The sequence below is a fragment of the Pteropus alecto genome, unplaced genomic scaffold (genome assembly GCF_000325575.1).
Source record: "Pteropus alecto unplaced genomic scaffold, ASM32557v1 scaffold3, whole genome shotgun sequence".
NCBI classification, from domain to species: Eukaryota; Metazoa; Chordata; class Mammalia; order Chiroptera; family Pteropodidae; genus Pteropus; species Pteropus alecto.
The window spans coordinates 18,804,936-18,818,014 of NW_006442484.1; the positions used below are offsets into that span (position 1 = coordinate 18,804,936).

Consider the following 13,079-nt stretch of genomic DNA (forward strand, 5'->3'; position numbering starts at 1 on the left):
CTCATGGACATTTTGTAATTTCTAATTTGTACTTCTTCATTCCATCACCTCTCTAAAATAATTTTTAACAATAAAAATTCTATCATATCATAATACCCAAACCTGTCAACCTTTCGACTCATTCTTAGAGTTGAATGAATTAGTACTGTCATCTGAACTTTGGTTATTTATGCCAGAAAAAATTTACAAGTGTTACTTCTTCACTCTTTAAAAAAATATATATTTCTACTGTAGTTATCTTAATTTGCCTCACAATATCATAGTAACAATTAATAACAAAGAGCATGGACTTCTTCAGAAGTATTATCAGATTTTCCCTACTCACAGGCTAGCTCATTACTAATTTTCAATTCTTAGAAGATATTTTACTTCTGAAGATTTCTTTATACCATTGAAATAGTATCTAATATTTTCCCTTAAATGGTATGTGTGAGTTGTGTGTCTTTTGTGTTTCTGTTTCCTTTTTCTTCCCTAAGATTAGATATTCACCAACTAAACTGAGATGAATAAGGTTATTCTAAGCATTGGAAGTTCAAAACTATAGGAAATGAAGTTTCAGCTCTTAGCTTTACCACTTTGTTTGGTCAGACCATTTTTAAAACTTTCATACACTTTTTATTTTATATTATTTTATTTATTTTATTATTTTTTTATTATTTCTTTTTTCTCTCTCTATGCCAACCATAATTTGGGTAGCACTCACCATTTTCCTATATGTTGGTATACATGCTAAAACCACAACTTTCTCCAAAATATCACTTTTCTCTTATACAGAAAGTTCTCATACAGATAAGATGATGGTACAACTTAGATAGGTGTAATAGGTGAAAATTTCACACCAGTAGTCGTTATATTGAGGCTTTAACCTCTTTAGACGATGAACCTTTGTGGGAAGTAAAGGGTCAGGATCAGAAATCTATTTGTAACCTCAGAAATAGTCTTTTTTAAAAAAGAGAATTTCTCATTACGTGGCACATTTGTTTCCTGGTGAATTGTTATTATAGGAGATAATGAGTAAAATGGGCAAAATATAAACTGCGTAAACTAGAGAAAATACCCCCATGCTAAAATATACAGCTACTGCTCTACTCATTATTTCTAGATCTCCCTATTTTTCAAAAGAAGTCAGAAACCACAGCTATATGCAAAATTCTCCCAATACGTTGTTTTAAAAAACTGATTGAAATAAATTGAAAACACTATAGAAGGAAAATACAGTTTGGAACTCTGTTCTAGACAATTTCTTTTGCCTTTTTCATTTCTGTGTCTGAAGTGAGGAAAAGAAAAACAAACTTCCCAATCTTTTGATCTCTGGATATTGGGCATAAACCAGAGCACAAGTCAGAGAGTATGGCCAAGAAGCTGATTTATACATAAAGCTCTCTTTCTTTCTTCTGCATCTCATTAACTCCCTCCTGGTTGACTCCCCAATCTTATTTGTGCTTTCTGGACTTTGTATTACTTAAAAGTACAGACCCATTTTTTTTTTTCCTACTGCCCTTTAGACTTGACATTGATTTTAGATTTACAAAAAATTATCCAGGAAATAAATAATTAACAGTAATAACAAAGATTTCTCACATATATTAGTTATATATTACCTCTCACATGTTTACTGTCCTGTCCTCTCAAAAAGAACTTAATGATAATTATATTACTATCTCTAATTTATAAAAGAGAAAACTGAAATCTAAGGGAAAATGATACGCTTGAGTAGGTTTTCTGGAGAATAAGTGACTGACGAGGAACTGGAACCTCCATTTTTTTGGCTTCAAATCCAGTATTTCTCTTTTGGTCTTTCACAAAAGAACACACAGGGAAACAGCAGGGGCAAAAATCTAAATTACTGAACATGTGACCTTGTTGTCCAGAATCATGTGCCTTGTTTTTCAAATGTCCCAATAGTCAGCATCTCACCAATGGACTACTTTGAGCTATTCTAATTATTTTTCGAACAAACTCCAAGTAGATATAAAATAAGTAAAGGGTCAGGTGGTTACATCTGTAACTACTTGGATCAAAGACTGGCCCTGTGGTTTGCAACCATCAGACACAATTACAACATCTCTTTGGCAGGTCAAAAAGAAATTCATTGAATTGCTGCTTCACAATAGAGTTATAACAGCTTATAACAGGGCCTGCCTAATGCTCATATTTAGAATGAAGATATTTCTATTCTCTAAAAGTATCTATGTAAAAATCCTATAACCAAACTGTGGTAATAAACATATATATACAACATACACTTATGTACACATACATATATACACAATTACATAAATATTCATATATATATATATATATACACACATTCACAAAATAAGCACTTTGACTCATAATTTATGAGATAATTTAATTTCATACTAATTTAAAAGATTATTTTGTATGCCAAAGCAAATGTGTGAAAGGAAAACTTTACCCATATCTTGGGTCCAAAGCAATGGCCCTGGGATGTTCCATGGCTCCCGCTATCAGTGTAGTTCTTAAGGAACCATCTAGTTTGGCTGCTTCAATTTGGTCCAGATTGCTGTCTATCCAGTATATGTTGCCTGCTATCCAATCAACGGTCAATCCTTCTGGGGTAGCCAGGCCATGTTCCACAACCACTTCGATTGCACTGACACCTACGACAAAAGGGAAATCAACACTTGTACCCATTCAAGAAACATTCATCACTAAGAAAAAGGTCTACTTATCAGAACAAAGTACTTAAACATTATTCTAACTTTTGAGAGATAGAATGCAAAAGTATCACCTGGAACAGAGGAAACTAAAAAGAACCAAAATATAGAATTACTGATCTTTCCAACGGAAAATTTTTAATCTCTTAGGTTCTTTCAGCGCCAGTGGAATTGAATGTTTAAGCAACTCTAAGGCTAATAACAATGTTTGGGTTGCAAAATGTTATTTCTTTTCTCTGACTTTTTAGGCAGAATGTGAGATTTGGGGAATAATAATGGTGTGCTGGTTAAAATCAGTGCAATTTAATTCAAATGTTGCTCTTCACAGGTAGAATAAAGAGAAAAAGTTCCTAGGGCAACAAACAGCATTGTAGCTAGTCAGCACACACTATTTTCAGAAGCACGACAAATAAGATAAATCTAGCTTTTACTGCATTTAATTATAACAAAGATAAGCCCCAAATCACACGTTTCTTACTCGCCTCCTTAGGCCATAAGACTTAAAAAATATAACTTGTTTGCAAATAAGAGAAGAATGCATTAGTGGTATCTAAATAAAAATAAGCAATTTGGTAATGTCCACCAATATTCTTATTTATCTACAATTTTGTTTCTTTCAGAATTAAAAAAAAAAAGTATAAAAACACCTTTTTCTCATATGATAACTCTTCATAGTTTATGACATTACCAGTGATTATTGTTAGACATTTTAACAGTGTTATTTTTAAACAGTAAATCAACTAAACCCATATATCTAAATCCATCATTTGAAATCAACATTTTGCAATATGACATAGGACACAAATTTACCCATCATTACTATATTGTGTGCTTATTATTTTTCAAAAAATGCAAATGTGATTTAAGGAAGAATTTAGAATTTTATAGAAATACCAGGCCTTGAAATAATTACATAGATGTAACAGTTTCAAGAGAAATATTAACTATATTTATCTCAAAGTCTTGCCACTTAAGAAAGACCTAGATTAAAAAAGAGATACATCAAAATATGACAAAAAAATTTAGCTCATATTAATAGTTTGCAAAAATTTCTTCATGATTTACTCATGAATTTTGCTGACATCATAACAAAATTTTAAAAAGCTATTTTAACTCACAAAAATATAACCACTAGTATGTAGAAGACAGTTATTTTTTCTTAAAAGTACATTTCTTCACCAAAAATTAATGAATTTGTCCATAATTTAAAAACAGAATATACAGCACAGGCCTTCACCACTTCATTCCCTCAACATATCTTCACACGTATATGTGACATCCCTGATATCACATATATGAGGGAGGAGATGTAGAACCAGAGGCTAAAGATTAATCTAAATTCCTTTTTATTACAACATATTTTCTGGAATTTTCAGTTAAAAATTAATCTAAACATTAAGTCAACATTGTAACACATGTACCTCCACTTTCAGAGAGCTTGCCCCGGTATATTTTGTCTTCTACAACATCTGTCCAATAAAGCAAACTTTGATTGAAGTGAAAATCAAGTGCAATTGTGTTTCTCAGTCCAGGAACAAGTAGACTATAATCTCTTTTATGAAGATCAATCCTTCTGATCTCATGGCGAATAGAAAAGATGATGAATGCTTCAAACGAATCTGAAATTAAATTTATTTTTAATAAACTTATGAAAATACTTACCAACTTGTTAAGTGGGATAAAATGTTTGAGGTCAAAATCTACTCATTTAAAAGTGTAATTAATTATGTAATTTTCTGTCATTAAAAAACAGTTTCTCTTAATCTAAAATTTGAAAAAACTGAAAAACCTTAATTTTATTTAAATGATAAAGTATCAATGTGTTTTTCTTTCTTGGATTTTTATACACCTGATTCTGATTACAGAATACAAGAACTATTGCAATTTGAAAACAAACCGGAAGATTTTATGTTTTCTTAGAGTTTCTTAGAGTTTGGCAGTCCAAACCTTAGAAACACCATGGAAGTTGCTAAGAGTTAGCTAGTAGTCATCACATGCCTACAGATCCATGAAGGAGAGAGACCCAACAAGAGGATTTCTGTAAAAAGAGCTGTGCCTGTGTTAGAAAGTGGTCTCCATAAGAGTGAAGATGAAGCTTTCTCCACAGTCCAAGAAAATCATGATTACACTATTTCCCCCTAGTTTTTAAGCCTGGATCAGCCCTGCGTGGAGAGAAAGGGAGAAGCTTTGAAAACAGAAATAAAGATGTTTCAATACCTGAGCAAAAGAAAAGTAAAATGTTTCAATACCCAAAACTTACAAAAATTATGTTATCAATTACAAATTAGATCAAGTTCTGTACTAATTACTATTTGACACACTAAAAAGAGTTAGATATGAATTCTGTTTGATGAATATATTTTGATGGAGGGAGACAGGCTTGCAAAGATTACCCCCATTTCCATGTTAGTGCCATCTCTTTGCACTTTCCTTTAGGAAAATCAATTTTCTTATTACTAATCTAGACACATTCTCTGAATGGGAGCTGCTATAATCATCCCTGCCCACCGACTGTCCCAGGAAGCAGATGTAAGATCTAAGCCAGGCCAACAGGTTTGTAAACTTGGGAGAGTTTTCAAGTCTTTTTTTTCTCTTAAGTCACAAATCTCTAAGGCTAGTGTTGCCAGTGTTCTTGTCCTTGTAGTTTGAAGAATTCTATTTTTGGTATTACAGTAGAAAAGAAAAAAAGTCACTAAGAATGAACTATTTGGGAGGGACCATGATTAGAGGACATTCAAATCCATAGTTCCAAGTATCCCAAAGGATAATTTCTTCCCTCAAATCTCCTACACATTTTCCATACTTTGTATATGTAAGTCAACGAATTTATCCATTCAACTTAATTTGAGCTGAGTTTCTGTCCATTGCAATCAAGTTTACTGTTCTTATTAATCTCATCCTCTCAGAAAGGTCTTTCCTGATCAGTTACATAATAAAGCCCCATCTCCATTATTCTATTTCGCCATAGCCTATTTATTCTCTTTGAAATATATTTTAAATATTTACTTGTGTGTCATTTATTTCTTTCACTGGATTATAAGCTCCGTGAAATCAAGGGATCTCGATTGTTTTGCCCATTATGATGTCCCTAACAACTAACACCAAGGGAAGAAATTATTAAGTACAGCTGTGAGATTCAGAAAGTAGCAAATCTAGGCTGGCTACCCTTGGGGTAAGGAAGTTACCTGCCATTTTTTTTCCCCCCCACTGGATATAAATTTACTTTAGGAGGCTCTGACCAGCACATTAACTAAATGTGTTTTGAATGAATAAATGTGAAGAGAAAGTGAAGATACCTTAAGAAACAAGCTGATAGCTACCGTGAGAGAAAGACCTGCCATGATCACCAAAGCCATCTACTTCCTCTGCAGCTGACTGCATAGTATAAGTCCAGCCAAGACCATACGAACTGCTCAGAAGGCCTGAGAACTTATGAGCAAAAGTTATGTGTACTGTGATCACTTAGGCATTGTGGTTATTATATAGTATTGGGAGTTTATTGAACATTACTGTGACAATAGCTAACTGATACAAGATACCAAATGTACAAAATACCTAATTCCAGATAGCTCCCAATAGAACAAATACTCACAAAATTTTAAATCCAGAATTTAGCATTTTTAATGTAAAGAAAATGGTTGTGTTAGATATACAGCCATTTAAAAGAAAGATACCTAATTTTGTTTTATTTTATCATTATTTTTTTGCAGGCTTTTATTTATTTATTTATTTATTTATTTATTTTAAGTTTATTGGGGCAACACTGGTTAATACAATTATATAATTTTCAGGTGTCCATTATAATTTGACATCTGTATATTCTATTGTGTGTTTACCACCCAAAGTCCAGTTTCCTTCAGGTACCTAATTTTAGATCAAGAGCACTTGTTTGATTCTCTGCTCTAGTTATGAAACAAGTGTTTGCATTAAAAAAAAATTTAAATCTTTTTAGAATTTAAATGTCCTTATCTGTAAAATGAGATTAATGATAACCTACTTTCAACTATTGTTATCAGAATCCAATAATTAATGCTTGCAAATTTGTTTTATAAGCTGAAAATCATCACAGTAAATACAAATGCGGAGGTTACTGTGATATATAGTTCAAAATGATAGACTTAAGAGTCAGAAAATACAGGTTTGATAGAGCTCTGCTACCAACTACCTGTATAAATTTGAGAAGTTTACTTAAGCTCTCTGATCCTCAATGTTTTTTTAATTATAAAATGTATAACATCCTGAGTTATTAAGATAATTGATAATTAAAAGTGTGAATGCTTAGTAATATCTAAATACATGTTTAAATATTATGAATATTACATTTCAAATATCACTCAAAGGAATAAGCAAAAGAGATATTGCATAAGAGAAAAGGCAGGAATGAAGATACATCAAAAGGAAATTGAATATTTCTTAACAGGTGCTAAAACTAGTAAAATTTCAGCTCTGAACAGTGCCCCTATCTTTTGGCTTATAGTTTGCCCTTAGTCAAGTATTAAATTACAAGTGCAGCAGCTACCTGCTAGAGAAATTTATATTTAATACCTGCTAAAGGACATATGGTTTTAAAATTGTAAGGTAATGAGATGCTGCTTCTGAATATCACACCAGACGAAAAAAGGAATCCAAAAAGAAAAAGAAAAAAAGAAAAGGAAAGAAAAGAAATGCAAGTTCCACTTTCACTAACAATGGAAGACATCTATTACCAAAATACCACAGTATGAGGAAAGACTAATGAATGCATTCAAAATGTAGAAAGTTTCTGAGAGGATGCTTGCTGCTATAGATATATAATCTATATAAATGCTGGCAGAGCAGTTTTCAAAGGAGGTAGCACAACAAAGCGGCAAACCCTACAATCACTTTTTTTAAAAATGAGATGGAAGTAATAGCTTGGTCTCAAGACCTTCTATGAGCCCATTGGCACCATTAAGACCCAGAAGGAGGGTCTGAAAACAAAAACAAACAAATAAACAAAAACAACGAGAAAACAGGCATGCACTATAAAGGCTAAACAACACAGAGAGAAAACGGAAAAGTAAATACCAGCTGCAAGGGGTGAGAATAGGGCTTGATTACAGATTTTTTAAACAAAAAATCACTAGCCTTTCTACAAACTGCGGTATCTGATAAGACAAATGAAAAAAGAACAAATGTACATTAGCAATAACAGCAATAAAAAAAGATAAGGAATCTAGGAATAAAATCATTAAAAATATAAAAATAGTATATAAAGAAATTTTAAAACACTGAGAGGAATAAAGACTTTACCAAATGAAAAAGTTTATAGCATTATTAACTAAAAAAATAATGTCCCAAAGATATTGCTTCTGCCTGAATTAATTTATAAATTTCTTGGAATGAAAAAAAAAATTACAAATACCATTCTTTAAAATAATTCTAGCTAATTCTAAAGATTAAATTAAGAAAGTGTGACCAGAAAAAATTCTAGAGGAAATACATAATACTGATTAACTCTGATAGTAAAATATGTTATTATTTCAATAGAAAAATACTTTGGTACTGACTCATAACTGACTGTAAAGCCGATAGATATGATGGATTTAGGACACCTGGAGAAGAAATTAAGTTGGAAAATTTTCCGATTTAATATAAAAAGTAATTTCCAGATGACCTAAAAAAATTGATGTAGTAAAAGAAACTATGAAAGTCTTAGAAGTGAATGTGGAACAATTATTTTTAGAACCTGAGAATGAGGAAGGCCTGTCTGAATTTGACACAAATCATAGAAGACCTAAAGAAAAGAATGAGATTTAATATGCATTTATAAAATTGTAGGACAAAAATAATATAAAAGGATGAAAAGACAAACTGGGTAAAATATTTGCAATAAATAAAAGATTAAATTATTAATACATATGAATGCCTATGAATTGACAAGAAAAAATACTCAAATAAATAATGGGCAGAGTATATAAAACAGACAATCATTGAAAAAAGTATAAACAACTTTTAAATATAAAAAAAGTGTTCAATTTCTCTCTTAAAATAATTAATGGATTTTAAAGCCATAAACATGTTTGATAAGCCACTATATTGATTAAAGTGTAGACAAAAAGCACTCCGATATATTGATAATAGAAATATAAACTGTTATAACCTATATTGAGAACCACTGGGCAACACTTCAAAAATTTATATATACATATCCCCCTTGACCAAGTAAGTTAATTTGTAAGGAATTATTCTAAAGATACAGTTTTACATATAAAAATGTCAGATGAGCAAGAAAATACTTTGTGATATTGTTTGTAGTAGCAAAATATTAAAAACAACATACATGTTTATCAGTGGGTGGCTGAATAAGTAACAGATGGTACAGTAATACAGTATAATATTATGGGGCCACATAATGTGATTGATATGCATGTGCTAGCAGAAAATGCTTCCCAATATTTCGAAAACAGCATGATGTAAACATTGCACATACTATGCAACCATTTAAGTTAAAAAAATTAAAAGATTTTTCTAGGGCTATATAAAGGTAAATCATAGAATACTTCTTGAAAGATCTATTAAGGAATGCTACCACCTCTGCCATGGGAACAGGTGACTAGGTTTGAAGAATGGAAGAGAAACTAATTTTCACTTCATTCTTTATTGGTACAATTTTTTTAGCATCTACATATATTTTCCTATTAATATTAATCATTTTTAAGAATAAAAATTAAACTAGTAATCAAAGAAATTATTTCTAGCTTCTTAGAAAAACTCATAAATAAAATAAGAATTGTTTAGACATGACATATATGCTGAGTAAGGTAATTCATTATGACAAAAACTGCAAATAATTTTTTTCCCCTGCAGGAGAACTCATATGTCCACTATAGCAATATTTAAGAGATCACTGACTACTCATACTTTCATGTTTCATTTGAGAAAGTATATTCCCTTGAACCAAAAGTTATATTATATGTTTTTTTTAAGAACATATACTATAATGATAGAAAAGATATACCAATTTCACAAATAGCTATTTCTGGGTATGGGGGAATAGATACACAGAGGGCTTCAAAGTTATCTAATGTTTCATTGCTTTTAAGTATTGTCTGTGAATACTTTATTCTTCACTGGGTTCAAATATATTTAAAAGACTCCATAATAAAATGAAAGGTGATTAAAAACATCTTATTTTCTCTGAACAGCGACCTGAATAGCATTGAGTATTTTACAAAAACTGTTCAAAGCTTTTTAAGTTCTTATATTTATTATAGTCATTTTGTGTCGAGAATTTGTTTGATAAATATTTGCTTGATTATGCATGACAAAAATAAACCAGTTTACCAAAAATTAAAAAGCTAAAGTATAAATATTTGAATTCATATTTGAACTCTGAATCTTATATCTTCTTCAGAGACTCTACTTTTAAGATTTATGTTGCTTTATTAAATTAGTATTTCCTCTTTGAGAAAATAAAAATTTGTAATGAATAATCTAATATGCAATTTCATAAACTAATGGAAAATCATAAAGACTGAATTTTAAGTTCCAAGTCTTACAATTTTTTTTCTTAAAAAAAAAAAAAACTCTTCATAAACTATTTCGATATAAAACACACTGAAGAATTTTTCAGTATATTCTAATTTTGATGTAGATATATTCAGTTCTTGGGGGGGCAAACTTAATTTTGAATGAATATAAGAAAAATGTGAAGGAGTCATTAATTTTTATAGTCTTCTAACAATTTTTTCCAGCACACCAGCTTTTGCCTCATAAATGACTGAACTTAACAGATTAAATCAGCACATCACAGTCTTAATTTAGAAGTGGCTTAAAATTTTTCTGCTTTAGCATATTATGAGATGAGATATGTACAAAAAAAAGATACTATAATTTACATTTTTATGGTGGCAAATTTCATGTTTATGAATGTAGTATATCATAAGTAGCTTTTGAAAAACACTAAAAAGCTGTAGTTTTCTATATATAATTCTCTTTTCATTAATTTTCTCTTAGACCCACTATAGGTTCACATAATGATTTTTACAAGACAGAATTTGAAAGCAGTAGATGACTTGTCTAAGAAAAAGAGTTTCTCTATAGTCCTCTCAGGGTATTGTTATTATAACTACAACTAACAATTCTATATAAATAGTTCTTGATTCTTTATCATGCATTTTGAATATGGTATAAGAATAAAATTTCCAGAGAAAATGTAGAAGATATTGTCATCTTGAAAGGTCATAGAAGACAAAGAGCAGAGTAAATGAAGGAGATGGTAAAATGAAGTAATATATGTGAACGTACATTATATATTCTGTTCCATTATGCATTTATTGTTATCACTAATGGTGAAAACAGTAATAATGTTCCTGGACTAGAAACCCACAGTGGAAGATAATGAAACATTAGATTGGAGAGATAAAATGAGCAAAAATAAAGAAGGTACTGCCTGACTAGCAAACTGAAGAATTTGAGTTTCTTTTCATAAATAGTAGAGACCTACTTTAAAATCGTGGATGGAAATTGATATGGTAAAGTGTTATTTTATTAAGATAAACAAAGAAATAACCCCCCTGCAGTTTCAGTCCCAGGATCCTTTCACCTTGATCTCCCATATTCCCCAAGGTAGCCATCTGCTTATTATTACTTTATTCTTTTTCTTTCAATTTTTATTCTTTATCATATGTCTCATCTTTTCCTTTTAATACTCATCTTGCAGAATTGAATTTCTTTCTCTCTTTTTAATATGTGTATTCCTTTAAGTTTTAATATTCTTCTCACAAACTGAGGAAATAAGAAGACAGCAAATAGATCAGAGAGAAGACTGCCATCATCATTACAGCATATGTAATTTCTGTGCTCTGCTGTTGTACATGCTACGGAGTTGCAGAAAGATAACTGAATCCTTTGTAGAGAAAAATAAACTATATCTATCTATCTATCTATCTATCTATCTATCTATCTATCTAATCTATCTATCCATCCATCTATTTATCTATATGAAGAGAATGAGGAGCAAAGAAATTGAGAGGTCAAAGATAAATCGAGGTTGGGATCCCTAAAGACCAGAAGAAAACTGAGACGACTGAGAGAACTATGGAAAATTAAAGAAGAAAAGAAAGACTATGTTTTAGCCAACTAATTTTAAGGTTACTTGATTATACATGGTGAAATAGAATTGGAGAATAAGAACCAAGAAAAACATCAGTGGGAAAATCTACTCGAATTTCGGCTAAGAGAAAAGAAAAAGGAATGTCATGATGTTCTTTCCATAAAAGAAATATGCTGCAGATTTGCAAGGGAACTGCCTCGGTAACAGCAAAGAAACCAGAGATACAAAAGAAATGAAATCAGCAGTTAATATCCTATCTGTTCCTAAGTAAAAATAAATCAATACTTCAGGAGAAAGGTGATTAATAAATTGTATATTTGTATTAAAGAGGAAAGGCTTAAGAAACTGATGAAATAAAGTATTGAGATACCCAGAAAAGTAAGATTTATAGAGAAGTTAAATAAAAAATAATGATCATAAAAACAGTATTTATGAAAGTCATTACATTTAACAAGTAAGATGTTAGGTGTAAACCTATAGAAAATTAAATAAGTTCATCAGTTCAACAAAAGCCAGATTATAAAGAAGTTAGGAAGGACAGAGTTGAGAGAAATAAGAAAATATGGAAGAACTAAAGAGGAAAATTCAAGAGAAAAAAATGGGAGAATTATGCTTCTAATTTTAAGTATAAAAAGTACTATTCTTTATTTTTGAAATGTCAAGAAGAATAAGCACAGGTATTGCAATTGAAAGAAGGACACATTTTAAAAACAGGGACTCAACTTAAGAATGACGGAAATAAGAAACAGAGAAGCAAGTAAAAATAAATTTTATTTTTAAAGTTCTATTATTAATAGTCAATTAATTTTTATTGAATCATAAATCTGGTGTAGGTTTTCCAAAAAAGAAATAAAGTAAATGAAATATAGAACAAATCATTTTTTGTATACGAAACTTGGTTTAAATTAAAAAAAATAATATTCATCGCCTAACAAAACCTATATCTGTACTAATATAAATGCTTACAATGGTATTTTGTATACTCTATGTTTAAGGGAGAGATAAATTACCAGCAGGTTTAATTATTCATGTAAAAAAAAAAGCTCCATACTATCTTTTAAAGGTAAAATATAGGCAAACCTCATTTTGTCACGCTTTGAGGATACCACATTTTTTATAAACCAACTCTAAGCCGAGCTAGCCTATTGTCATCATTTTTCCAACAACATTTGTGTTCCTTATGTCTCTGTGTCACATTTTGGCATTTCTTCCAATATTTCAAACTTTCTCATTATTATTATATTTGTTATGGTGATTTGTGATCACTGATAATTCATGTTACTCTTGTAATTGTATTGAGACCCCATGAACCACATCCATAT

General features: G+C 30.5%; 1 protein-coding gene across 1 annotated transcript in view; it reads right to left on the reverse strand.

The window, feature by feature from the left end:
- Positions 1 to 13,079, reverse strand: part of LRP1B (LDL receptor related protein 1B) — a 1,653,662-nt gene that overhangs the window by 549,384 nt on the left and 1,091,199 nt on the right. Inside the window, exons 24-25 of the mRNA XM_006921044.1 lie at positions 4,103 to 4,300; positions 2,420 to 2,624 (exon numbers count right to left, since the gene is read on the reverse strand). Of these exons, the coding sequence (XP_006921106.1) occupies positions 2,420 to 2,624; positions 4,103 to 4,300 (403 nt within the window). The remainder of the gene's footprint in view (positions 1 to 2,419; positions 2,625 to 4,102; positions 4,301 to 13,079) is intronic.